General features: G+C 42.8%; 2 protein-coding genes across 6 annotated transcripts in view; one reads left to right on the plus strand and one right to left on the minus strand.

Moving 5' to 3' along the window:
• LHPP (phospholysine phosphohistidine inorganic pyrophosphate phosphatase) overlaps positions 1-12,701 on the minus strand; it is a 162,070-nt gene extending 149,369 nt beyond the window's left edge. For all 5 annotated transcript variants that reach the window (XM_058188595.1, XM_058188594.1, XM_058188597.1 and 2 more), the window contains exon 1: positions 12,556-12,701. In XM_058188595.1, the coding sequence (XP_058044578.1) occupies positions 12,556-12,683 (128 nt within the window). In that variant the 5' untranslated portion in view covers positions 12,684-12,701. The remainder of the gene's footprint in view (positions 1-12,555) is intronic.
• Positions 12,702-26,175: 13,474 nt separating this feature from the next.
• On the plus strand, positions 26,176-26,946 carry NKX1-2 (NK1 homeobox 2). Its single transcript, XM_058189102.1, has one exon. It carries the CDS (start codon positions 26,176-26,178, stop codon positions 26,944-26,946), a length of 771 nt encoding a protein of 256 aa, XP_058045085.1.
• The last annotated feature ends 249 nt before the right edge of the window (positions 26,947-27,195 follow it).

A 27,195-nucleotide genomic window follows, 5' to 3' on the forward strand; every position in this document is an offset into this window, starting at 1 on the left:
TTTTCTTGACCAAGATTTTAGATGTAGTTTGCCATTATCTACTTCCCAGGGCTGAGAGACAGTGACTGGCCCAAAGTCACCTTGCTGGCCTCGAGCCTAAGGCCAAACTAGAACTCACTGTCTCTTGGTTTCAAGAGTGCCTTCACCACTACACCTAACTGATTCTCATACCTCAGTTATGCACTTGCCTTTTTAATAAAAACAGTAAATATAACACTATAATGCAAAGCACATAATAGACTTTCTCTTTGAACAACATGAAACACCATCTGTATATACATTAGAAACTGAGAAAACTACTAACAAAGTTCAATCCAAAAGAATCTAGAGGGGTTTTAAAAAAGGCCTAACACAAAGATGTCAAATTAAGAGAGACATTGATCAAAATCTAAATTGCTCATAGTGTCATCCTTTCTGTGTCAAAGTTGACACAGCTCATTCTCAAATGCCGATAGTGCACTCCTAATTTTGAGTTAATTTGCTCAACTGTTTTAAGTATGCATACAAAATATACTGCTCTTTTCCAATTCCAATTCATACCATCGCTAAATGAAAAGAAAATAACATTGAAGACAATCCTTTTCGCCAAAACAAAGAATAGAATTACCATATTGTCAGCAAATGTAAAATGGGAACATGCAACCTCTCGTCCTCCAATTTTAAAGAGAATTTTTTTCAGGAGCAGCATAGATTTCTTTTGGTAAATACAGCAATTACTATTCACTGTTGTGCCCTGGACACAGAACTGGAACCATGATCTTGTAGTCATATCCAGTAGTCTTTATTAGTTTTTTGTAGAAAAGGATCATGTTTCCCCCATCAGAAGCTATTGAGAACCCAACCCTGATTTTCTATCTGTAGTCTCCAACTGATGATTTAAATCAGGGATGGGTTCTACCTACCTTTACTACCGGTTCATGTCGTGCCCACGCATGCTTCTGCGCATGCACAGAAGAGTTTTGATGACGTTTGGGTCAGTGGGCAGAGCCTCCTGCCGGTTTTACTACCAGTTCTATAGAACCGGTCTGAACTGGGGGCAACCCACCACTGATTTGAAGTATAGCTTAAAACATCTGTCTGGTATTAAAAATATCTAGCTTTTCTCAGAGAATTGTCAGATTCTGATGTAAATCCCACCTATCCAGGATAGCATTTGGACTACTTAGAACAGCTATTATTGGGCCAAGATTTTATCTGAACTACACAATCTTCCTAGTTCTTCTGATATGTGAGCCCCAGGGCAGATTTCCTACCACACTGCTTCTTCCTGGTTCACTACTGATATCTACCTGTAATTCAATATTAATTCTATTTGAAGTCTTACTCAAATTTCAACAATCCCCAAAGGCACTGTTTGCATGATGAATGTACTATGTGACCCAGGCTGTTCTCAGATGTAACTATAAGTATTTAGAAACAATTCTTAAAATTATGAAAATTAAGGTGTGTTGACACAGATCTCTCAAACCACTGATTTCTATGGAAGGCCTTGTAGCATGCAAAATTCCTGATGCTGGGGACAAGTATCCGAACAGGCTGGAAGAATTACACAATACCGATCCTCGTTTTTCTATTAACTCAACAAGGGAAAATAATTTTGTATGCATATATGATGACAGGATACAAGTAACCAGATTAAAATTATATGTTCAACTACATTCAAACTATGCTAAATTTATAGTAAGAAAAGGACAGGGAGCCGATGCATAAACAAAATAAAATATTAATAATATAGGGATAGCTTAATTGATTATAATGCAGCCATAATTCTGAGATATGTTTTTATACCCAAGAGCTAATGGCTAATTTACCAATTAGTGCAAGGACAACAAAGCACAAATCAGTATGATTAACTCTATCCCAATTGTGGAAGAATTGAGATGACTCTCTTGGCAGGTGTAATTGACAATTACTGTGATGCATTTTAAATAAAAGATCATACATAACTGCTTGATTGGGAAAACAGTGTTATTTTATGAGACTCCACAACAGGATTCATCCACAGGAAATTCTCAGGCAAGAAATGTTAGAATACCAGGGCTATCGTTCAATGATACTTACCATTTATCTTGGAGTAACTGACAAAGAACATAGTAAATAAGGCAGCTTATATAATTACACACACTGGCAGGGGGAGCTTGCATCCGACAACACGGATCTTTCTCCACCCCTGCAAGCGCGAAGCCGACACCACGGCTTCTCCTGCGCTCCGCTGGCTGCAACTCACGATTTTGAAGGTCCAGCAATGTCCCAGGCAGTCCGGACGATCCTGTGAGGCTTGGAATCGGCAAAAATGACCAAAAAAAAATGGCTGCCATTGCTCTAGCAGCTCAGCTCATTTCAGGCTCCCAGCAGCAAGGAATAATAAAGAAAAGGGGGGGTTTTTTTGGTTTTTTTTTTGGAGAGGTTTGAGAATTTTTTTCTTTTAAGGTCCAAATATGCTGACTGAAGAGTCAAAGCAATGGAGCTAAAGGAGGTAGTCTCTCTATGGCCGACTGAGTTAATGTATATGTAGAGCCATAGAGAGACTACCTCCTTTAGCTCCATTGCTTTGACTCTTCAGTCAGCATATTTGGACCTTAAATTAAAAGAAAAAAATTCTCAAACCTCTCCAAAAATATATATATATATTAAATGTGTGGAACGGTCCTGTTATGTTATCCCAAAAACAATCTAGCAGGCACATACAAACTGGTTTGCCAACTATAAACAATCGCAATTTGCTATGTACAAAGCCATTGTAGTAATTAAGCCTAGAGATTACTAACATGTTTGATAATTTTGATATTCAAAATTCTGTGCTACATACCCTAAGTAATCATAATGAGATACCCCAGCAAGGTATGTTACAAAATGGTCAAATCTATTCAAATAAATTACCCTTATTATTGAGTTCTCCATAATCACAATTCTACTGTTCTTTCTAAAATAGGTAAATATTTAAAGCTACTTTTTGAAAGCTACTTTTTATCTTGAAATGCATTACTATTTTGACTAATCCCATGCTTTGGTTTTTCTTTCCTTCCTTTAATACATATATTTCTGCCATGTAGCTGTTATTCAATATTTGATTGAATTTGTTATACTTCATAGCACAAATTAAACATTTGGGTTAGCAGGAAAAATTAGGTTTCATCCCTAATAGGGTCTTACAGTTTGGAAACAAAAATGTTTGGAAATTGGCAATGTAAACACATGTAAGTAGGGAATATTATAACAAAGCAACATTATTTTCTTTTTAACATGTCAACTATTTCCAATCCTTCCACTTACAGGAATATCTTTATAAAGAGGTTTCCAAGACTATCCATATCTTCTCCATGAGGTTATTTCTCCCCTTTTCCCTACCCCAAATGTTTAAATTGTTTTACAATTGCAATTGGGCTACCTCTTTTTGCAATCCTGCCCTTGTAAAACTCTGCAGGCATCTTATTCTAACCTGACCATCCAGCTGCTCTACCATGTCATGGTGCTCTAGATTTCCGTTCCCCTTCTAAAGAGTCCTGTTGAAAGTTGTGCCAGCAGATGCCATATGAGGGTCAAACAACAGGATGTTGTAAATGTCCAACTGCTGTGGGCTTTTCAAATGTATATGCTAATAGGTATGCTATCAGCACACAGCTGTAAATGCAAATAACAAGTCTGAAGCAGGGTATTTTTATTGCTCTTTAACCACCTTCTGTATTGCAAGTGGGCAGGTTTGAACATAAAAAGCAAATCGCTTACTTCATCTTGAGGCTGTGTAAACCAATCAGAGCAACAATGGCACAGAACAGAGGAGATGCTATGGCTGATTGAATCGAGGCTTTCAACTAAAGAGTCTTGGTAGGATTCTTGTGACTGTCACACTAAAATGTCCATAACTGCTAGTAAGAGCAAAGCAGACAGAGAGTGTGGTCGCACTTCATAACAAATTATTGAAAGTTAACACAATCAATATATGTTCCAAAGAAAAAAGTAAAGATGTCCTGCAGCAACTGAAATTTATTTTTAACATGTTACCTACTTTGGAAGGTATTAAAACAATGAGGGAAATGACAAACCTTTGTTAGTATCAAACAAAAAGAAAGCCCTTTTAATTTAAACAGGACTTTCCCTCAAATAAGTCAATATATGTTTGCCAGCAAAGTATTACAATCATGACATTTAAGCTGAAGATCAGCTGTTTAAAAAATAACTAGGTTATCTATGTAAATTTCATCATCAAATTTACTACTAAAAATTCAGCAACTGACTGGTTATTCTCACAACTGCATGCATTCTGTCAAAAACAATAAGTGCATATTAAAAAGATTATCTCTCTTGTAATCAATTATAAAGAGAAAGGCCTTATTTTGATTCCCACTCTGATTTCTCTTTCGAGCATAAATCACTACATTTTTGTAGTTGCTTAAAAATCTACTTTAATCTGATTTTTAAGAACACTTTCTTATCCAAGTCCCAAGAGGTTTAGTGGAGCTTACTTCCATGGAAGCTTAAAGCAGACCCTGTCATATTGCAGGAATGATGCTAGGAAGAAGGAGAAGACTTCCACGGAAGCTTATTCAAACACAAAGCAAGCAGAAAAAGTAAGAAAGGAATGCTTTTAGTCATAGGGTTTTTTCATAATAAAAATATGATTTATATAATGAACTTTAAGCAAATGAACAAGCTACTATTGAATAATATGCCAAATATACATTTTAATTTACAATGCACTTACTGGAATATTTTTCTTTTATATGGCCCTTTTCATAAAAACAGCTTTTTATGAAGCTGAAGGGGCGGGAAATCACACGTGGACTCATGTATGCATATATAATACAGTATTTGTCACCTCAATGTTAAGAAAAAGAGATGAATGACTTCTGCTGTCATATATTTATAATATATATGACTATTACAGTTCTCAACACACACTTTTTGATATAAAGCTATTAACAGTGATGCTTTCAGTAGAAAGACAGTAAAATGTTGATAATAGGCATTTTTAACAAAATTAACCAGGCATAAATTTAAGAGAGATGTTAACAAAACTTTCCAATGTTTGTTTTGTTTGTTCTAACTGAACAAACTAACTCTATTAGCAATTCTGATATTCATGTTTTCCTATTTAAACTATCTGAATCTCTCAGATAATTGGAAAAATATTGAAATGGCTTTAAGTAAATGTCAGCTCCAATTCTACCAATGCAGATTTAGTCCATAAGAATTTTACTGTGTCCTGATTTAACTTCCTGGGACAAGAAGTTAATGATTAGTTAGCATGTCAAAGCAGATTCTAAAGATGCAATAGCATGTATTTTTCTTGGGTCAAATAAGGATATAGGCCAAATTATTTATTAAATATTAATCCGAAATAAGAATTAGGATCAGCTAATTTTCAGAATTTCAACAACTCAAAGACTCTAACCTGGTAACATTTGAATCAGCATAACTTACACTACTATGCTTTTTAATTTATCTGTAAAATATGACTTAATATTTTAGTATCTGTATTTATAAAATGTAGTACATAAAACACAAACAACAAGCAATATCTTGTACTCAAAATATGAAGGGAAAGAGAAGAAAAAACAAAATTAAAAAAGTATGTAAACAAAAAGACACCTAAAAACTCTTACAGTGCTAAAATAGTCAATTTGGTTTAGATAACGTCTAACATTTGTCTAGTATTACCAGAGTATACTGATTATACTCTATCTAAATAAATAATAAAAACATAATTGTTCTTGATATAATTCATAAGTATTCAACACTTTTCATTTTAGTGATAAAACAGGAATATATTGTGTTTCTCTGTTAAAAAAAGTTAATACTTCATTCCTGGATGATAAAACGAAGGATGGGTGGGAGAGACAATATATTGTCATGTGGACAGCCATCCCAACATAGCTTCTGTAACCATTCTTTTAGGACTAAAGTTTTAGCCAATGTATCCAGAGGGCATCAACTTAATTAAGTAAAAGCAGCTACTGTATAAGAAAGCAAAAGAATAGTTTGAGTGTTGCTCTTTCTAACCCAATGTGTAAAGGGGTCAGGACTCCATTTATCTGTCAGTATAATCACTCTTTGCATTTGACCAGGGCAGGATCAAATTAGATGTAGTAAGGGAGGCAAAAAAGAAAAGAAAAATCAAGTTTTAAAATGGACAGAATCTGGCCTCTTCCCCAAGGTCTCATTAAAGTGGGGAAGCCAATAGAGGAGTCAGTTCAAAATACTGCTGAGTTTTCCATTCTATACCTCCCCATCATACATAGAGAGCAAAGAAGTAATATCCATCTTTTCTTTCCTCCTGAACATGTATGCACATAAACCAACAAAATTAATAGGGGGAAATACAGTTATCTCCAATATTCAGTGTTAATAAAACGGTTGAGAACTGGAAAAAAATGTTTTTCCCTACCTTGCTGTTTACTCAAAATCAAGTCCCGCTGTGTAAATGGGCACAAATTGCCAATCAGAAGATCCTGCAGTATCCATATGGAGGGCAACAATAATACCACTTTAAACTTAAGATTAATCTTGTAAGTGTTGCTACTTCTGTGATATATGCTTTGGCATATAGCAGAAAATAATTTATCTTAAAAAATATCAGTGAGAGATGCGCACACACAGAACTTGCCTTTAGCTACAGTTCATTATCTAAAAGAATATTAGCATTTTAATACAGGTAGTCCTCAAATTACCAGAGTTTATTTAGTGACCATTCAAAAGTTACAATGACACTGAAAAAAGTATGACCATTTTTCAGTTACCACCTTTGTAGGATCCCCATGATCATGTGATCAAAATTCAGATGCTTGGCAACTAATTCATACTTATGACTATTACTGTGTCCAAGGATCAGGTGAACCACTTTTGTGATCTCCTGACAAGCAAAGTCAATGGAGAAGCCTGATTCACTTAACAACCGAGTTATTAACTTATCAACTGCAGTGATTCACTTAACAACTGTGGCAAGAAAGATCGCAAAATGGGACAAAACTCCCTTAACAACAGAAATTTTGGGCTCAATTGTGGTCGTAAGCCAAGGACTACCTGTAACTGCATTATCTTCATTGCCAAGTAGTATTTATTTATTTATTTTATTTATTAATCATATTTATATACCGCCCTATCTCCCGAAGGACTCAGGGCGGTTCACAGGCATTTAAAAACATATAAATACAGAATAAAAACAATTAAGAAACTTATTTTAAAGCCCGTTAATTAAAATATACAAATAAAACCCAATTAAAACCCATGAATTTAAAACCTAGCTCAGTCCTGCACAATTAAATAAATATGTTTTAAGCCCGCGGCGGAAGGTCCGAAGGTCCGGAAGCTGGCGGAGTCCGGGGGGAAGTTCGTTCCAAAGGGTGGGAGCCCCCACAGAGAAGGCCCTTCCCCTGGGCGTCGCCAGACGACATTGCCTCGCTGACGGCACCCTGAGGAGACCCTCTCTGTGAGAGCGCACGGGTCGGTGAGAGGTATTCGGTAGCAGTAGGCGGTCCCGTAAGTAACCCGGCCCAATGCCATGGAGCGCTTTAAAGGTGGTCACCAAGACCTTGAAGCGCACCCGGAAGGCCACAGGTAGCCAGTGCAGTCTGCGCAGGATGGGTGTTACACGGGAGCCACGAGGGGCTCCATCTATCACCCGCGCAGCCGCATTCTGGACTAACTGCAGCCTCCGGATGCCCTTCAAGGGGAGCCCCATGTAGAGAGCATTGCAGTAATCCAGGCGAGACGTCACGAGTGCGTGAGTGACCGTGCATAGGGCATCCCGGTCCAGAAAGGGACGCAACTGGCGTACCAGGCGAACCTGGTAGAACGCTCTCCTGGAGACGGCCGTCAAATGGTCTTCTAGAGACAGCCGTTCATCCAGGAGGACGCCTAAGTTGCGGACCCTCTCCATCGGGGCCAATGACTCGCCACCGATGGTCAGCCGCGGATTAAGCTGACTGTACCGGGATGCCGCATCCACAACCACTCTGTCTTGGCGGGATTGAGCTTGAGCCTGTTTCTCCCCATCCAGACCCGTCGGCCTCCAGACACCGGGACAGCACTTGATAACCGTTGGGGTGGTCCGGTGTAGAAAAGTACAGCTGGGTGTCATCCGCATACAGCTGATACTTCACACGAAACCACTGATGATCTCACCCAGCGGCTTCATGTAGATAAAGAACAGGAGGCGAGAGATCGACCCCGCGGCACCCCACAAGTGAGGCGCCTCGGGTCGACCTCTGCCCCCTGTCAACACCGACTGCGACCGGTCGGAGAGATAGGAGGAGAACCACCGATAAACGGTGCCTCCCACTCCCAATCCCTCCAACCGCGCAGCAGGATACCATGGTCGATGGTATCGAAAGCCGCTGAGAGGTCTAATAGGACCAGGGCAGAGGAGCAACCCCTATCCCTGGCCCACCAGAGATCATCCACCAACGCGACCAAAGCCGTCTCCGTGCTGTAACCGGGCCGGAAACCGGACTGAACGGGTCTAGATAGACAGTTTCATCCAGGTGCAAGGGAAACTGATATGCCACCATACTCTCTACAACCTTCGCCGCAGCGAAGGTTGGAGACCGACGATAGTTACCTAAAACAGCCGGGTCCAGGGAAGGCTTTAAGGAGGGCCTCACCACCGCCTCTTTCAAGGCGGCCGGAAGACACCTCCACCAAAGAAGCGGTCGTAATCGCCTGGAGCCAGCCTCGTGTGACCTCCCGAGTGGCCAGCACCAGCCAGGAGGGGCACGGGTCCAGTAAACATGTGGTGGCATTCAGCCTACCCAGCAACCTGTCCATGTCCTCAGGAGCCACAGGGTCAAACTCATCCCAAACAATATCGCCAAGACCACCCTCGAGCATCTCACCCGCATCACCGCAATCTTGGTCCAACCCATCCCGAAGCTGAACGATTTTATCGTATAGATACCCGTTAACCCCCCCAGCCCGCCCCTGCAGCGGGCCACCCCGCTCCCCCTGATGTAGGAGGGAGCGGGTCACCCGAAACAGGGCGGCTGGGCGGTTATCTGCCGATGCAATGAGGGAGGAGGCGTAGCTACGCCTCGCTTCCCTCAATGCCACTAGGTAAGTCCTAGTATAGGACTTCACTAGTGTCCGATCAGCTTCCGGCTAGACCTCCAGGAACTCTCTAGGCGTCTTCTCCGGCGCTTCATCCCTCTCAGCTCCTCGGAGAACCAAGGAGCCGGTTGGGACCTGCGCCGGGTCAGAGGCCGCAAAGGCACGACACGGTCTAAGGCCCCCGCCGCGGCCCGTTCCCAGGCCGCCACAAGTTCCTCAGCCGAGCCGTGAGCCAGACCCTCAGGAAACGGCCCAAGCTCCGTCCGGAACCCATCAGGGTCCATCAGGCGCCTGGGGCGGAACCAACGTGTCGGCTCCGCCTCCCTGCGGTGGTGAATGGCGGTCAGAAAGTCTAGGCGAAGAAGAGAGTGATCTGACCATGACAAAGGTTCGATGACTATTTCCTTTAAGTCCAGATCTCTCAACCACTGTCCAGAGAGGAATCAGGTCCAGAGTGCCACCCCCAATGTGAGTAGGGCCATCAACTACTTGGGTCAGATCCAAGGCCGTCATGGAAGCCGTGAACTCCCGAGCTGCCGTCGATGATGAGCCGGAAGATGGCAAGTTAAAGTCCCCCATGACTAAGAGTCTGGGGGTCTCAACTGCCACCCCAGCCAGCATCTCCAGGAGCTCGGGCAGGGCAGCTGTCACGCAGCAAGGAGCCAGGTACGTGATCAGCAAGCCCATCTGACACCTACGACCCCATCTCACAAAGAGGGATTCGCACCCGGCAATCTGAGGTACAGTGGTCTCCCTCGGCTCTAGTCTCTCTCTAATCACAACCCCCACCCCCACCCCTACCCTGGGCCTCGGCTGATGGAATGCACGGAAACCCGCGGGCACATCTCTACAAGGGCACGCCCCTTCAGTGCCCAACCAGGTCTCCGTAATGCCCATAAGGTCCGCGGAACCCCCCTGTATAAGATCACAAACAAGGGGCTTTGTTCACCACAGACCGAGCATTGCACAACATCAACCGAAGGCCCAGGCTCTGAGGATCCTGACCATCCGGGAACGGAAAAGTCCAAGGGTCGGAGCGTGATCGCTTTAAGACATCGAGCACGCGCTCCCGGAATTTGATATGACCCTCGCTTCCGCCATACCTGCCCCTCCCACTTACCGTGTCAATAGGACCACCCTCACAGATAGGAACAGACTCCTCCCCATAACCTCCGAACCTGATAATAAAAACCGCCATGAGCATGTGCAGGAACTGGCCTCACCCGACGGGTTACCCCATTACCCGCCTTACCCTCCCACCCTTAAAATTCCTCTAAAAACCCCACAAGCTCTTCTTTTCGCATGCCACCTCTGTGGGTCCCAAGACCCGTCATGGAGGCCGGCCCTCGTAATGAGGAGGCCATTCCTGCGAGGCGGGGCACCTCGCAGGCGCAAGAGTTCACAAGCAGTATAATGCGAGCAGCTGAGACTAAGAATCGGCAAAGTAGAGGCTCCATCTCCGGATGGCAAGATGATGACTGATGGTACTAGTCCAGAATGAAGGCATACAAAGAATGGAACAGCAATTAGCACCGAATGACAGTCAAGATGGTATTCTGTCCCGTGCATAGTCCAAACATCCTGGAACCGGGGGTGAGGGGAAATGGTATTCCAGTCGCTGGCCACGTCCTCCTCCGTCCTCCTCTGTCCCCAACTAAATCCCATGTCCCCCCCCAAGGAGTCCTAATAGGACCAAAAACGGCCATAGTAGTCTCAAAAAAGGCCGAGGGGGGCATGGGTGATGTTAAAATAGTCACAGTCATAGACTGGTTGCAGGGGGCAACTCCGGGGTGCCTCCATCGTCTCCCCGCAATCCTCCAATAACCATCTCCAGACATGGCCAGGAAAAGAATCCTAACCACTCCAGAAGCCGGGTCTCCCCAGACCTCTCCCTCCAAGAGGCGAAGTCCATATAAAAGGCTAAACCTCTCCGAGAGGCTGGGGGGTATGAAGGTTGCCAAGTCCATAATCCGGCAGCAGGGGGAAAGCCAAGAAACCATGGCAGCGAGGCAGGTGGCAAGAGGGGGAGATGAAATACCTCCGCAATCATCCAGGTCGCCCACGATTGCAGAGGCTGGAGCCCAAAGGCTACCCCGAAAAGTCCGAGTCCGCAGTCAGAAGAGGGCGGAGGCAGGCCAGAGGCTAGCAGCCACCCGGCCAGACGAATCGGCCGAAAAACGGCCGTAAAAAACGCCGACTCATCGCCCCACCTCCGAGCCTAAAACATGGCCGCCAGAATCCACCGCTTGCCTACCCGGCCTCGTTCTCGGCAACCACATGTACGAGAGAGTCCAAAGACCTCTCATATGGCTGCCCGAAGTAAGATCTACCGGGCCGGGGACAGCAAGCGGCTAAACGGGCGGCCGAGGCTTCGTCAACATCGGAGGGGCCTCTCGTCGCCGGAGCCGAGTCCTCAGAGCTGCGCCATCTTGCGCATGCGCAGAGCTTTTTATTTGATCAATATCAATATATATATTTGATCAATATTTTATTTGATCAGAGCAAAGTAGGTTCCAAGTGAAAGAAACCTAGAGATATTCCCAAATCAGCATATGTAGGATTCCATACTAATTTTTAAAAATGTAATTATCATTTATTGAAGTATTAATGATGTTAATTATTAATGGTATTATGATGTTTTGCTTGGTACAATGAGCCACCAAGGAATCTGTTTTGCTTGCACCAGAATGTACATCAGATTAATAAAAGCACTCCATAAAATCAGTGTTAACTGTCACTCTGTCAAGTCAAAGGATCAACTACCATAAGGCAGGCTTAATTGCAGGGGATTAAAAAAAACTGTATTCCCACAGCACACTATGGAGAAGACCGCATGCTCACATGTGTCCCAAAGGTGCTTTTTTTTCAAGAGGCAGCTGGACTTTCTGGTTTTGCTTTGAAGACTTTTCACTTCTCATCCAAGAAGTCGAGGAAGCTTCTTGGATAAGAAGTGAAACGTCTTTTTAAAAAAAAACCAGAAAGTCTAGTTGCCTCTTGCAAAAAAGCACCTTTGGGACAACCATGACCTGGATCAGGGGTCTCCAACCTTGGCAACTTTCAGACTTGTGGACTTCAACTCCCAGAGTTCCTCAGCCAGCTTGCTGGCTGAAGAATTCTGGGAGTTGAAGTCCACAAGTCTGAAAGTTGCCAAGGTTGGAGACCCCTGACCTGGATGACTGAGAATCTTCACAGATATCCTCACATGTAGTTTAGAGTCCACGGTGTGCAGCTTGGCACAATATGCGAATTTAACGCGAGTGGCTGAACCACAATAAACCCTGGTTTACTGAATTATAGCAACAGATCGGCATCTGCAATTGGTGGTATGGGTTGCACAAACCACACAAACGCCCTTTCTTGAACAGCAGACTTCTTCCAAGCCAGCAGACAGAGGTATCACCAGCAGGACCTGCTCGGTCGATAGCGGGAAGGAGGGATGTTGTTGGGTTTTTGTTTTGTTTTTTTGCACCACAAAATGCCTTGCAGCCAGTTGCTTGCAGGCCTCCCACTTACTTTTTTACCGCTTCTCTAGATCCAGCAATGGGGACTCCGCCTCCGTCGCCTCCGCTGTCATAAAGCACCCCGCTAATATCTAATAGCACTCCTTCTGCGCCCGCTAAGACTGCACCCCCATCAGCCATACCGGAGAAGCCCCGCCCCCGGCTGCTTGCCGAGACACACCTGCCCCGCCCTCCCCGAGGCCCCGCCCGTTCTTCTTGGCTGCGAAGGCTCCTGGGAAATGTAGTTGTCGTTCAAGCCGGCCGGCTCCTCAGGTTGCGATGCCGGCGGAACTTACTGTATTGTGTTGTAATGGCTAGCTTTTTGGTAGTCCTACGACGGGCGAAGTGAAATGAGGGATCTCTCGATCGATCGGCACCCCGGGTTCTGCGGAGGAAAGTCGCCAATGCGACTTTTGGGGACATATCCATCTTCTTCGCTTCTCCGGACAGCTCAGATCTCCTTTTTCTGAGCCCCGGAGATGCTCCTCTCCCCCTCCAGGGCATCGCTGCAAAGGAGAGGGCGGGGATGTGTCCCAGATGCAGGGTTTCTTCCCGCAAAAGCTGCAACGGCCTCATCTCGTCCGGCGTTCACCTTTCAACGGTCGATCGCAAGTGATCCTAAGGCGGAGCGGTGGCGGCACGGCTGCCTTCTCTGGGCTCTTCAGAGAAGCAGAAACAAACCAGTAAATGGAGTGTCCCAAAGGTGCTTTTTCAGGAAGCAACTGGACTTCCTTGTTTTTTTTTCTTTTGAAGACGTTTCGCTTCTCATCCAAGAAGCTTCTTCAGCTCTGACAGGATAGTGGAGAATGGAAGGATTTATATTCCTTGCAGACAGCTGGTCATTTGCATCCTTTTAGAGCAGGGATCACCAACCTTTGGACCTCAGGGACCACTAAATTCATAATTTTAAAACCCAAGGACCACTAATATGATTTTTTAAAAAAGATAAATAATATTTAGTGCAATATAAAAATGCAAATAATTTTTCTGCGGACCACCAAAATTTTCTCATGGACCACCAGTGGTCCATGGACCATTGGTTGGTGACCACTGTTTTAGAGGATGGTGTGGGAGTAGGAATGGATTTCTAGAGAAAAATTGCAGACTACAGGAACCAGGAGCACTACTCAGGTTACCCTGAGGACACAGATAAACCTCCAAGTCAGTGGTGGGTTTCAATTTTTTTTACTACCGGTTCTGTGGGTGTGGCTTGGTGGGCGTGGCTGGGGAAGGATACTGTAAAATCTCCACTCCAGTCCCACTGCAGGGGAAGGCTACTGCGAAATCCCCATTTCAGCTGGGACTTGGAAGGCAAAGAATAGATGTGGGGGGGCCAGTCAGAATTTTTACTACCGGTTCTGTGGGTGTGGCTTGGTGGGCGTGGCATTGCTTGGTGGGCGTGGCTGGGGAAGGATACTGTAAAATCTCCACTCCAGTCCCACTGCAGGGGAAGGCTACTGCGAAATCCCCATTTCAGCTGGGACTTGGAAGGCAAAGAATAGATGTGGGGGGGCCAGTCAGAATTTTTACTACCGGTTCTCCAAACTACTCAAAATTTCCGCTATCGATTCTCCAGAACTGGTCAGAACCTGCTGAAACCTACCTCTGCTCCAAGTGCTTCAAAAGGATGCAAATGACCAGCTATCTGCAAGGAATATAAATCCTTCTATTCCCCACTATCCTGTCAGAGCTGAAGAAGCTTCTTGGATGAGAAGTGAAATATCTTCAGAAGAAAAAACAAGTCCAGTTGCCTCCTGAAAAAGCACCTTTGGGATAATCATGAACTAGATGACTGAGAATCTCCATAAACATGATTTACAGTGACAGTATGGCTTGTGTAATGTGCAAACCCAGTTTGTGCCTAATGTAAGACTGATCCATAGTTGGCCCAACTAACTGTTCGGTCTTACCTGCTGGGCTAGCAAAAGTGACAAATAACACTTTCTCAACCTGTCCTGTCTTAAGTGTCAGTAACTTTATATCTGTTTCATACAACATCTGCAATAAACCCCAAATCACATATGGGCAATGACATCATGATATAATGTCACTCTTAGATGGGTGACATTTTGGCAATTTTGTATGGTCTTTGATTTTGCAATATTGCAAGCTCGCGTAGGTACAAGTACCATGCTGATTAGGTTATGTATCATGCTAAGCAATCATTAACAATTTATTGAATCATAAAAATCTTGAGCCATTAATCATAGTTTAGAAAGGTACATTGAATAGAAGAATAGAATAGAATTTTATTGGCCAAGTGTGATTGGACACACAAGGAATTTGTCTTGGTGCATATTGTCTTGGCTAAGTCAAAACATAATGTTTGCGGTATTCTAAACTTTGGCTAGGTTCACATGTCAAACTTACGTAAAAGAAGGTACAGACAAAATGAATCAAACTCCTGTGTAACCCTTGAAGTTTATTTATTTATTTATTTATTTACATTTATATCCCGCCCTTCTCCGAAGACTCAGGGCGGCTTACAATGTGTAAGGCAATAGTCTCATTCTATTTGTATATATTTACAAAGTCAACTTATTGCCCCCCCAACAATCTGGGTCCTCATTTTACCTACCTTATAAAGGGTGGAAGGCTGAGTCAACCTTGGGCCTGGTGGGACTAGAACCTGCAGTAATTGCAGGCAGCTGTGTTTTAATAACAGACTATCTTACAGCCTGAGCCAAACCGCGGCCCTTATGGCAGAGTAAGCTCTGCCATAACTATGCATAGGATGGTGGTCTTAATTAGGCTACAGGTGGATTTTCTCAATGGATACTGACCTCCATTGATACAAATAACTTAATATCTAATTAATTTATCACTAAAAGAACAAAGTAGAGTGAGCCATATCTTGAACATCTGCAAGAGAGATTTAATCATGTATGTTCAAACTTAGATGATAATGGGAATTTTTTCACTGTGGTAAAGTGCAGAGATTTATTTATTACTACTGCAATCACTTTCACGCTGCAATTCAAAAATATGTAAGAGGCAGTGTTGGAATTATAGTCTGCTTTAAGAAAAGCCAAGGAGTCTTTGAATCATTGATTTGTTCAGTGCTCCAAGTCACTTCTTCTTAAAGATAGTATCTAAATGGTAAAATTCATTATATAGACTGTGAAATGGATCAGGTTATTTAAAACAACACCACTAATGGTACAATATCTCAGCTGTCCACACTGATATGGGATATTGTCTTGGATAGTGTTATCAGTTCAGGACACCCGCTATGAATATTGATCCAGTGCTTGTAAGAGCCATCACTTGCCGTCGGGACAGGTCAGGGTTGACACCTACCTAGCTTCAAAGCAATTTAAAGACCACTCCAACAGAATCTTAATGTCTGAGCTGAATGCCTGAGCTGAAAAACAAAACAGCCCAGGCTTTGCCAATGTGTGCCTGCATGCTGGTGACTTGACTATATTTTATGAAACCCCTTGGCCCAAAATCGACACTACAAAAATTCCATGGATTATACTGTATTAAACACTAATCAATAACTTTCATATATTCACTGGAACATATTCTGGGATGAACATATGGCCAGACTTTTCTTTATCATGATAATATATATAAGAGAATGGGTAGTATTGTGAAAGAAAGGAGAATCAGGACAAATGGATATGTATCTTGTTATTTTTAAATGAATGTGATGTTGTAGGAGCATTCTAAAATACAAAGAGATGTACCGATAGTTAATTTGCAGAGCAAACAGTTATATTTGGTGCCTGACATTTTATGGACCAATAGAATTGTATAGATAGATTTTGTACAGAGTTTTGTACCTGTATTATCTAGATTTTGTGATTATTATTCAAATTTCTGAAATGTTCACCTTTTTTCCAGAAAGTATCCATAAATATATATTTCCTCTGTAATTCTAGATAAATTTAATCCAAATGGCTCATCAATTGATTGATTAAATGGGTCATGTTCTTAGGTAAATATGTATAGCTTTTATCTCTAGATCTTGTCATAATAAAAGCATAGCTATTTGTGTCCCTAGCAATACTATAATTCATTTCAATGGGATCTACTGCCATGTAAGGTACTTCTTAAGATGAGTAATAGTGGTAGAATCTACCTCAGGGAAAAGATTAAGATGTATTGCCAGATAAATAATGGCTTGTGTGATTATTCCCATACAGACAATATTTATGTCATCTCCTGAAATCATACATCAGTAAATCATTATTTTACCTAGTGCCCAGTAAGGTACAGAGTATATCTTTCTTAGGTTGATTTTTTTCCTGCCCTGCTCATCTTTCATTTCAGTTATTTGCCTTTATTTCTGTTTTACAATATACATCATTCATTCCCCCTGCATTTTTGTGCTTCTTGTAGGGAATGCCAAATAAGGACTATTGTTTATTACTTTACATCTCTTTCTAAAGGCTGCCTTGCAAGGAACAAAACAAAAAAGAAAGAAGAAAAAGAGGGGGAAATACATCAAGGGTTTTTTAAAAAATATAAAAATTACATAAGCATTTATAAATTGTTAAAAGAAAAAAGGAAAGCATTAAATTGTTATTCTTACAAAGAACTTCAGATTGGAACAAATAAACATATCACTCTCAGTATTAATAATAGAATTTAATCTGAAATTTGGTTCTTGCTAGTGGAAACATATAGCATAAGTAAAGGGGATCTGTAGGATAGTCCCAAAGGCATGATGGTGGTTACATGTGCACAATCAAAACTCCTCCCCTTGTTAGATTACATCACTTCCTCTTACAGATGCCCATGACTAAAAAAGTATGATAAAGTAAACAAAATGAAATTGTTGCATCAGTAATAATAGTCATGAAACAAAAAATAAGTCAGTTAAAATACTTGAAATCCGGAAGCTCCAGTTGACTCAAAATGCAATGGCCCATATGGTTTTGTACAGACTTCGGTATGCACATGTGTCACCGCTCCTGTTTCCTGGTGCAATTCAAGATGCTAGTTGTCACCTTTAAAGCCCTTCATGGCTTGGGAGAAGATTATCGGAGGGACCATCTCTTGCCGGTCACATTCACCTGACCCACTAGAGCAGGAAGGCAAGGAATATCGCAGGTCCCTTCTCCTAGGAGGTACAGCTTGCAGGACCCAGAAAAATGGCCTTTTCTGTGGTGGCTCCCTCCCTCTAGAACATCATCCCTCTGGAAATTAGACTGGCCCTCACTCTGACACTCTTGAAACATCCTGAAGACATGGTTTTGCCAGTGGGCCTGGGGAACCCAGAGTGGGATGGAGCCCATTAAATGGCTGATATCAGTGTGTGTTGTCTCCAAGGGGTGGGGGAATATTATTTTTATTTTTTATTTTTTTATTTTTATTCCTTCTACATTGTGTTTTTATTTTTTTGTACATCGTCTAGAGTCACCATGAGTAGTCAGCTATTTAAATTTTCCAAAATAAATAAAGTAAAATACATTTCCTACCTCTTGAAAATAAGTACTTTGTTTATTTTTTAAGTAAAATTATTTCCTCATACACTACTAACATTGAGATAATAATTAAACAACATTCTTAGAACATTAATTTCAGTGCCCTTAGTCATATATAAGCATACACAGAACCAATCTGAAATTTTAAAAAGGTCAGATGTACTAATCCAGTGTGCTGGATCAGAGTTTACCGAATAAATACTATTGGCTGAGGTTACACAACAGTAAATACACATCTCATATTAGCTGATTTGTTCCATTCACTGTTAGTTAAATAAGAGTTATTTTGATTAGATTCACACCATGTTTCAAATTTGATCCTAATGGATTTAATGCAGTAACACGCAATGTATGTATAGTAGTAGTGATTACAGAATTTAGCAACTGATCTTGGATGTTTTCAGGAATAGATTTTCAGGTGGAAGAACTGTGATTTCAGTTTAGTATTGATAGTCAAAAGAAATTCTTGAGGTCAGAGTTTTAAAAATATGATCCCTGTTCAGTAGCCTACACACAATGGATTTCATCTTTCTTTCTTTTTAAACAAAGGAGATTCCAAAAGCTGATGTTTTCCCACCCCTATCTTATGGGGACCAAAGGCTAGTTTCTTTGAAAGTAAAACATTAGAATATGTAGGGGGTATCTGTATAATTTACATAATAATAGGAATGAATGTGGCATACTCTTTTGAGAGGCCAGCTGCTCCTGCCCTCCTCCCATCAACATCTGCTAAATTTATTAGAGTTTTGCTTCTTATACCTGCAATATTCCCTAAAGTGTCCAAAATATGTAATAAGATACCATTCATGAGATCCTTTAGACAAAAAGAAGAAGAAAGGATTCAGCACACTGAGGGGTGTGTGTGTGTGTGTGTGTGTTTATTCCACATTTTCAGCAAACTTATCAGAGATAATTCGATGGTTTGGATACGTATGTGTGCCCTAAAATTTCTACAACTTGCAATTGCAAAGGATGTTATAAAATACAACCACCACCCTGAAAAAATTGGGAACATTCAGAACATTTATCAATTATAATCAAAGCTGCATGATTACAACAGATCACATTTAGCTAAACTCAAGATCTGCAGAATGTTTCTTCCATCACCACAAGTTTGTCCTGTTTCTGTAAAAACTTGCCATGCTCTAATAATGGGACAAAATGTCCTAAATAAAACATAAGAGTGTTTGGAAAAGGTTCAGAGTAAGAAAGGAGACAAATTTAGCTGGATTCACACATTATACAATGCCAGAACCAACACCATGTTACAGTTTGAGGAGGGTAGGAGCTAAAGGAATATCCTCTTTTTAATGGCTCATCAGCTGGGGGCTGACATACCTAAAACTCCAAATTGGTAATTTTTTCCTCCTAAATCTATTCCATACCTGCTAACAATGCTCATGACTGCTCTGTTGCCCCTTGATGAAGGAGAGAAGAAAAGCTATTGGCCTCCCAGTGCAATTTTGGGATGAAACATTTAAGTTTTGAAAACCTTCTATCTTTTGAAAAATGACCGAGCATGAGCTGCCAGAACCACATTATGACACTGCATTGTAATGGGAGATGTGGGTGGGTGGAGCCGATGCAATAGATTTCCATGCTCCTTAGTTGTTTCCCTAGATCAGAGGAGTGCTTTGAAATGCCTTTTTTTCTTTCAAATTCTGAATGTCTCAGCCCACCAAGGTTTCCCAACTACAGCTCGCATCTGCATTTGCAAAAAAAATTATTTTACTGCTGAAGCTGTTCTACCACACTTTTTTGAAAAGAGTTCTCTTTTTTTATTGTAAACAGGTTGGTACACAAGAGGCAGGCCTGCAACCTTTCAGAAAATGAAGAGGAAGACTGACTCTAAATAAATCTTCACTATCATCAGTAGAATATGTCCTTAATTTCAACTTTGGCTCCATTAAACTCAGCATCAGTTAACATGGAATGAATGACTGAAAAACATTGATTTACTATGTGGAATAATGGCCAACTTCTTTACTTTCCTTTTCAATATATGTGAAAAGAGAATTCTCTTTCAGCCAGGAATTATAAATAATCAAGCAACAGTGGGAGCCAATATGTCTTAAAAAGTGGCTCTCTTTTCAAGAACTAGATAAAAATTCCTCTATTTTTTGCCTTGCAGATCAAAATACATACCTTGCACTGATTTTAATGATTATAATTCTGAATCTTTGAAACTTTTAAAAATGAATTTATTCTAAAATTGCATTAATCTTTCTTTTTCCACTGGAGGGATAGATGGGAGGTTAGAGGATGTGAAGGGTTAACTCACAGTCTTGTGTATATATACATGCTTTCTTTTTATGAGGAATCAGTCCTCTTAAATAATCAGTCCTTTCTTTTCTTTTCTTTTAAAAAAAAGCCTTCATGTTAGACTACAGTCAGTATGAATATATTTCCTGCCTCAAAATGATAGAAAACTGTAATTTCATAATACTCTTGGGGGAGTGTAGGTATCCAGGAGTTGTAAAAGATTTAGTTATTGAGGGTTGCCCATCCCTTTTGTAAAATGGTTAAGAATAGTGAACCACTCTTTAAAAATAAATCAGGGACCATAAATGCTTTTACCACAGAAAATGATAAATGTGCTGCAGTATACACATTTATATTAGGAGATAGGTTCCATAGAATTCAGTGAGACACTAATTTCTGTGGGATTTACTTCATCGAATAGATGTGTAGGTGTGTGTAGGACATGCACTTTCCTAAAGGGCCACAAGTTCTTCACTCCTCCTAATGGAGGCTGTGATCTGTAGTACTGGCACTGGTTTAAATGTGATTAAGAAAAACTTTTTGAAATGCCCTGCAAGATAACTTAAGCATGGGAATATAGTATAGGAAACAGTTTTCCAGAATCAAATTATGTCGGGCTGTATTCAGAACTTTGGCTATAAAAACATCATATAGGCCTCGTAGCGATATGCACTTATTAGGCACAAGCCACAAATTGACCATTTTTTCCTGACCTCACATCACTTCAAAATTTATAGTGGAAGCAGATCTAACATTCACCTGAAACCAATAAACCATTATCAATGTATATTCACAGATGTGTAGTGCAATCTTTTTTAAAAAATAAATAAATCTTGTTATAATCTTTCTGTGTGCAGGTACTTTTACCATCCCTTTGAAAAATCAATTTAGAGTCTCAAACCGCCCACTGACAGAGGCCCTTTAAAAATTATACAGTTTAGACTTTTCCTGTGTGTTGCCTAACTAAAACCTGTGTTAACCTATGACACGTTGTTTAACTTAAAATAATGCTTTAATTTTTGAAAATAATTTTGAAATAGTTTAGTGTACCAAACTTATTGGCACCAGTCCTGAGAAAAAGAATGGCTATTATTCTCTTAGCTGTGGGACACATTGGTGCCTTTGTCCCCAAAGTTCCAATGTTGTTAAGAAAATGATGGTAGTAATTGGCTGGATTCACACATTGTCTGTGTTATTCAGCCTTGGAAACTTTTAAGATATGTGAATTTCAACTCCCAGAATCCTCCACTCAGCATGGCTGCCTGGGGAATTCTGGAAGTTGAAGTCCACACATCTTAAAGTTGCTACCGTTGAAAAATACTGCCCTAAGCTGTAAATTAAATAATTTGTCTACCTGAATACAGCATGCTAAGTTGTCAACAACAACAACAAAGTACATCATGACTTACTTTAACATACAAACTAATCTCTCTCTCTTTTTATTAAAAAGAAAAACAGGTGGAAAAAAAACAGAAGAAGTGCAACTTAGACCTTTGTGAACAAGGTAAAGCAAACTGCATGAAAAAACCTCACCTGAAAGCATCCTAGGGTTTACAGCTTGAACCTCTGCATGTTAATTTTGGAACAAGATTTCAATGGGACTTAAGAATGCACACCTGTATGTCTTCTGAGAAATGCCTGCTCTCAATTTCAGCTGGGCTTGCTTCCATAGGAGCATAACATTACAGCTTCTGGATACATAATAATCTGAATAACTGGAGAGACGGATTGTGCATCCTATGAGTTTCACAGGGTATGCAAAATTTAATGCACCTAGCATTATGACTTTTGTGTGAATTCACCATTAAGTGAATTCACACAAAAGTTATAATGCTGGGTGCACCTATGTGCCCCCAAATTATCAGCCTAAAGGTTTTCATGAAACATCCATTTTTAGCCCTGATAGCTTTTTTTTCTTGCCCATTAAATTTTGCATACCCTGTGAAACTCTTAGAAAAATAACTCAAATAACTCAAAGCGTTTGGTCTTTGTTCACAACCCAACAGTAGTTAGATCAGGTTAGAATTCTCCATCGTTCCTGCTTTATCCTAGAGAAAGAAATCAAAGACTCTCTGGGGAAAAAAAACCACTAATGTTTTGGGCTGGACTGGAATTTTATATAATCTATCTGGGAATAAACCTTTCTGAATTCAGATGGATTTTTTTAGTTCCCATAGAGAATTGCACCATAATTTAAAAGAAATACAGTTTGCTATCATTTCACACGGGGGGGGGCGCAGAGGAGTAGCTGCAATTTGTCCCCAATAACCGGCGTGCTTTTCTCCACGAGCTTGGGCAGACATGCAAAATAATAATAATAATCACAACACCTACCTACTACTATTAACGACGCAGTTCGGCAGACAGCCCCCTCCCTCCAATCGCAGCCCGTTCCCTTGTCCAGGATGGACCTCCTTCTCCGCCCCTCCTCCCTCCCCCCCCGCGACAGAGACTCCCCTTCTTCCTTAGACGAGCATCTTCCAAGTCCAGGCTGGCTCGCCTCACCCGAAGGCGACCCCCGCCTCTTATGGCCAGCCTTCTCCCCGAAATCCAGCCGTGCGTCCTGGGCCACCGCAGACTTCCTCGGTGCTCGGAGGGGGAATGCCGGACTGTCCGGACAGCGGGGCCAAAGGCCCCCCTCTCCCTTCGAAAATCTCCTTCTCCATCCTCGACATCCTGGATCCGCAGAAATTCAACCGGAAAAGCCCTTCGGCGGCTGGGGGACGAGAGAACGAGCCACTGGCGCGGGGAGACCGGGGAAAAAGTTTGGGAAGAGTTGAACTGGAATCCGAGCGCCAAAGGAGCAAGGTCGAGGCTTCGCAGGGTAGGTGTTTCAATGAGATCCCTGGCTCCTTTCCTCTCCTCACCTTTCCCTTTCCCCCTTTCCTTTCCCTTTCCGTCCCGAGTTTTTTCGTCCCAGGCAAGCATCAAACGGAGCTTCCAAAGGTCCATTGAACATCCAAGGCCGGCAGCTTCCCAAGGCGCCGTAGCAAAATCCACAGAAGCTGGCCAGACACACACACCCCCGCCTAAAGGGCGAAACCTTTCGTGGACCAGAGCTGTTAAGGGACTGTTACCGGCCTCCCGCGATCGCCTCTCCCGTGATCGTTTCCTGACAGCGGGACCCCACGATGGCGACTGCCGAGGAGGAGTGGGGGGGAGGTAGATGTCAGCCAGCAGTCTGGCGGAGATGCTTTAGGAGCGCAGGCAGCCGCCCCTCGTCCCTTCTCAGCCCCACTTTGGAACCTGCAAATCGCTTTGCGCATTCTGGGTTTTGGATTAGACCGCCGCCTTCCGCCAATCTGGCGCTTTTCCGGACTACAAACCCCAATCTCCGCAGCCAGCAGGGCTGATTGAAGGTGGTGGGAAGTGAAATCCTGCGCCTATCCGGAGGCTGCCCGGTTGGAGGCAGAAGTGTGCCAGTGACCCACTTGCTATTTTTCTGTAAGAAAATATGAGCGGAGGTTTGGATGAAGTTAAGAAAAGGTGGGGGACGGGGTGTGTGAGAGAGAGACTGGAAGCTGGTCGCAGGGATGATAAGCGGGAGAGCACGCCACGCGGTAATCCAGCAGGATTTTTTTTTGACAGCGCTGTGGATTTCCTCCCAACGAGCAGCGGCTAAACTTTAAATGGGGGAGGGGAGGAAGGGGGAGACAGATCCCCTGTAACAAATTAAATAAGAACCGATCGATCTCAACGGCTCTTTTTTATATATAAAAGAAGCGCGTTTAAGTGTTGCTCGCCAGTTTAGCTTTAGGTGAAAGGAGATCCCGAGATTCAACTCGGCGTGGAAAAGCAGCTCCACTCGGAAGCTATTAAAAAAAAAAGCCTCCTTCTGCCCTGCTCCTCTTCGCAGCCCCCTACTGGGTCTACTTGTACTTTGCTGAGTCGGGGGGCTGCTAATAAGCGGCAGAGCCCTTTGCCGCATCTCCGGGAACTCCGGGCCTAGGGACCGGACCGCGGTCTCCTTTAAGAGCAGCGAATCGGTTCGCGAAAGCTGAGGCTCTCAGAGTCCCCCCACCCCATGCCCAGGCTGGTAGGCAAAGGCGGCTCTCGGAGCCTGATTGGCATCGGGACGCGCTCGGCAAAGGACAAGCCAGATAATTGTTCCTGCGGTCTCCCCCCACGAGAGGATGCCTTCGCTCCCCCTTGATCGATATCCTATTACCGACTCCCGCGTATCTCCTTCTCACAGCTTGCAGGTACCGACTTCAAATCTCTTTCCCGACCCGCTCTGATCCTCATATTGTTCGATTAAAACTTAACTTTAATAGATGACATGTATCGATCCGCCCCTTCACAAATCTGAAACTCTATTAGGTCGGGGAAGGAAAAAAAAAGGAGATGGAAAAGAGGGAAAGGGGGGGAAGCCTAAGAATCAAATTCATTTCTTGCAAAGAGGAAAAAACAACAACCCAGCAATTCAACATCTTTACTCCCTTTTTAAAACATGTTGAACAACCAGTACTTAATTATGTTATAATACTTAACTGTGTCTTCTCCCAATGTTCTCAAGTTAGATTTCTTTGCTACCGTATCTAGAACTTCAGAAGGTTTGATGGGATTGTAAATTTACCTTAAAAATAGCATTCCTTCATTTGGGTTCATATGCCCCCTCCCTCTAAAAAAAGTTGCTTTATACATTTCAAACAATTAATAGATTAGGTTGATACAACTTAATTGAAATTAGCAATATATGGATTAAAGCCAGCCTTTCCTTCCCATAATATAAATAGCTTGAGAAAAGTTTTGGGATGAAATGAATTGTGTGCATTTTATTTCAAATTTTGGTCACATTACCAGAGGATATTGTGTGACAGAGAGAGGGGGGGGGGAGAGATGAGAGAGAGGGGGGAGATGAAAGAGAGAGATGAGAGAGGGGGAGATGAGACAGAGATATGAGAGAGAGAGAAGAGTTATGAGAGGGAGAAGGGAGAGAGAGGGAGGAGAAAGAGAGAGGAGAAAGATGAGAGGGGGAGATGAGATGAGAGGGAGGAGGGAGATATGAGAGAGAGGGAGGGAGGAGTGAGGAGAGAGGGGAAGATGAGAGAGATATGAGAGGGAGGAGGAGAGAGGAGGAGGAGAGAGAAGGAGAGGAGAGATATGAGAGGGAAGAGAGGAAGGAGAGAGAGAGAGAGGAGAGAGGAGGAGGAGAGAGGAGAAAGAGATGAGAAAGATGAGAGGGGAGATGAGATGAGAGGAGGAGGGAGATATGAGAGAGGAGGAGGAGTGAGGAGAGAGGGAAGATGAGAGAGAGATATGAGAGAGGGAGGAGAGAGAGGAGGAGGAGAGAGAAGGAGAGAGAGATATGAGAGGGAAGAGAGGAAGGAGAGAGAGAGAGAGGAGAGAGAGGGAGGAGAGAGGAGAGAAAGAGAGGAGAGAAAGAGATGAGAGAGAGGGAGGGAGGAGAGAGAGATGAGAGAGGGGAAGATGAGAGAGAGCGGGAAGAGAGAGGGAGGAGAGAGAGAGAGGAGAGAGGGGGGAGATATGAAAGAGAGAGAGATACGGAGGGAGGGAGGGAGGGAGGGAGAGAGAGAGAGAGAAATATGGGAGAACAAACAAAGCTAGAAGGTGCATTACTTGAGTTTCTCTGCACCTTCCTTTTTCCAAATATGGGAACTGGCCAAATCTTCAGTTTGCTCTGCATATACTCAGAAGCACTGATTTTGCTGAGTGTAATGAATATTGAAGCTTCAGGTTAATGACCTTCTTCTTCTGGCATATGTTCCAGAATTTCTGAGCCCTAGAGAAGGACTCTGACCAACTTCTAAAAATGTCTTATAAATATATATTCATTTATGTTTTTTTCAGACTTGTTACTTATCCACCCATTTTTCTCTGCTTGTGTCTGATTCTATTATCTATAACACCTGTTCCACATATTCTTTCAAAAAATATAATGAAGGAAAGACTCCCTATCTGAAGCATATGTTGAAATGCATGTATGCAAGGACCATTCAGCTTTCAGGCAGAAAGCAATAGTTAGGCAGGTGCAATCAGGTGCAATCAAGGACTCCATCATTGTCATCAATGCTATTTTATGTTTTGTAGATTTAAACATTGATGGAGAAAGAGGAGAAAGTGAAACAGCCACCCTGGAGGCATCTGAACAAGAAGAATCAGACCGGGAGAGGAACCACCTCACCTCAGTGGGGAGACCTGCTTCCCTCCACTCCCTTGACTTCCCTCCCTCTTCCTCCTCCTCGGATCTGGATGAACCCAGCTCACCAAGACTGTCCAAGCGGCGCCGAGTGGAGCCCAACTGTGCCAAGCCTCGGCGAGCCAGGACAGCCTTTACATACGAGCAGCTTGTGGCTCTGGAGAACAAGTTCAGGGCAACACGATACCTGTCAGTGTGTGAACGCCTCAACCTAGCTCTGTCGCTCAGCCTGACGGAGACACAGGTCAAAATCTGGTTTCAGAACCGGAGGACAAAATGGAAGAAACAAAATCCCGGAATTGATGGCCTGGTCCAACCAGGAAACAACAATACTGTGACCCCAGCAGCAGGAAGTAGCAGTCCCAGCCCACCGGGACCTAGCTCCTTGGCCTACCAGACTTTCCCATCTTATGCTTCGGCCAATCTTCTGTTTCCAACAGCAGCTTCCCTTCCCTTGGTGGCTGCTGCAGCAGCAGCAGGAGGAGGGGCCTTCCCTTCCTTCCTTCGCCCTGCTTATCTGACTCCATTCTATAACCCTCACCTCTAAAAGGATCCAGATCAGAACCCAGATCCGCCTTCCTCAACTGGGCAGCCTACAGGAATGGCTGAGGATGATGGGAGTAGAGCTGATGCAACTGGAAGGTCCCTTAGAAGAGAGAACATCTGCCACAAATTATGTTTTCTCTACATCTTACATAACATGATTTCTTCTAATACACTAACTGGATAATGCCACCGTTACCTAGTTCTAGGTGTTTTGAGTCTTGTGATGGGAAAACATTAAGAGAGGGGTCTT

This window comes from Ahaetulla prasina, chromosome 6, assembly GCF_028640845.1.
Source record: "Ahaetulla prasina isolate Xishuangbanna chromosome 6, ASM2864084v1, whole genome shotgun sequence".
NCBI lineage: Eukaryota > Metazoa > Chordata > Lepidosauria > Squamata > Colubridae > Ahaetulla > Ahaetulla prasina.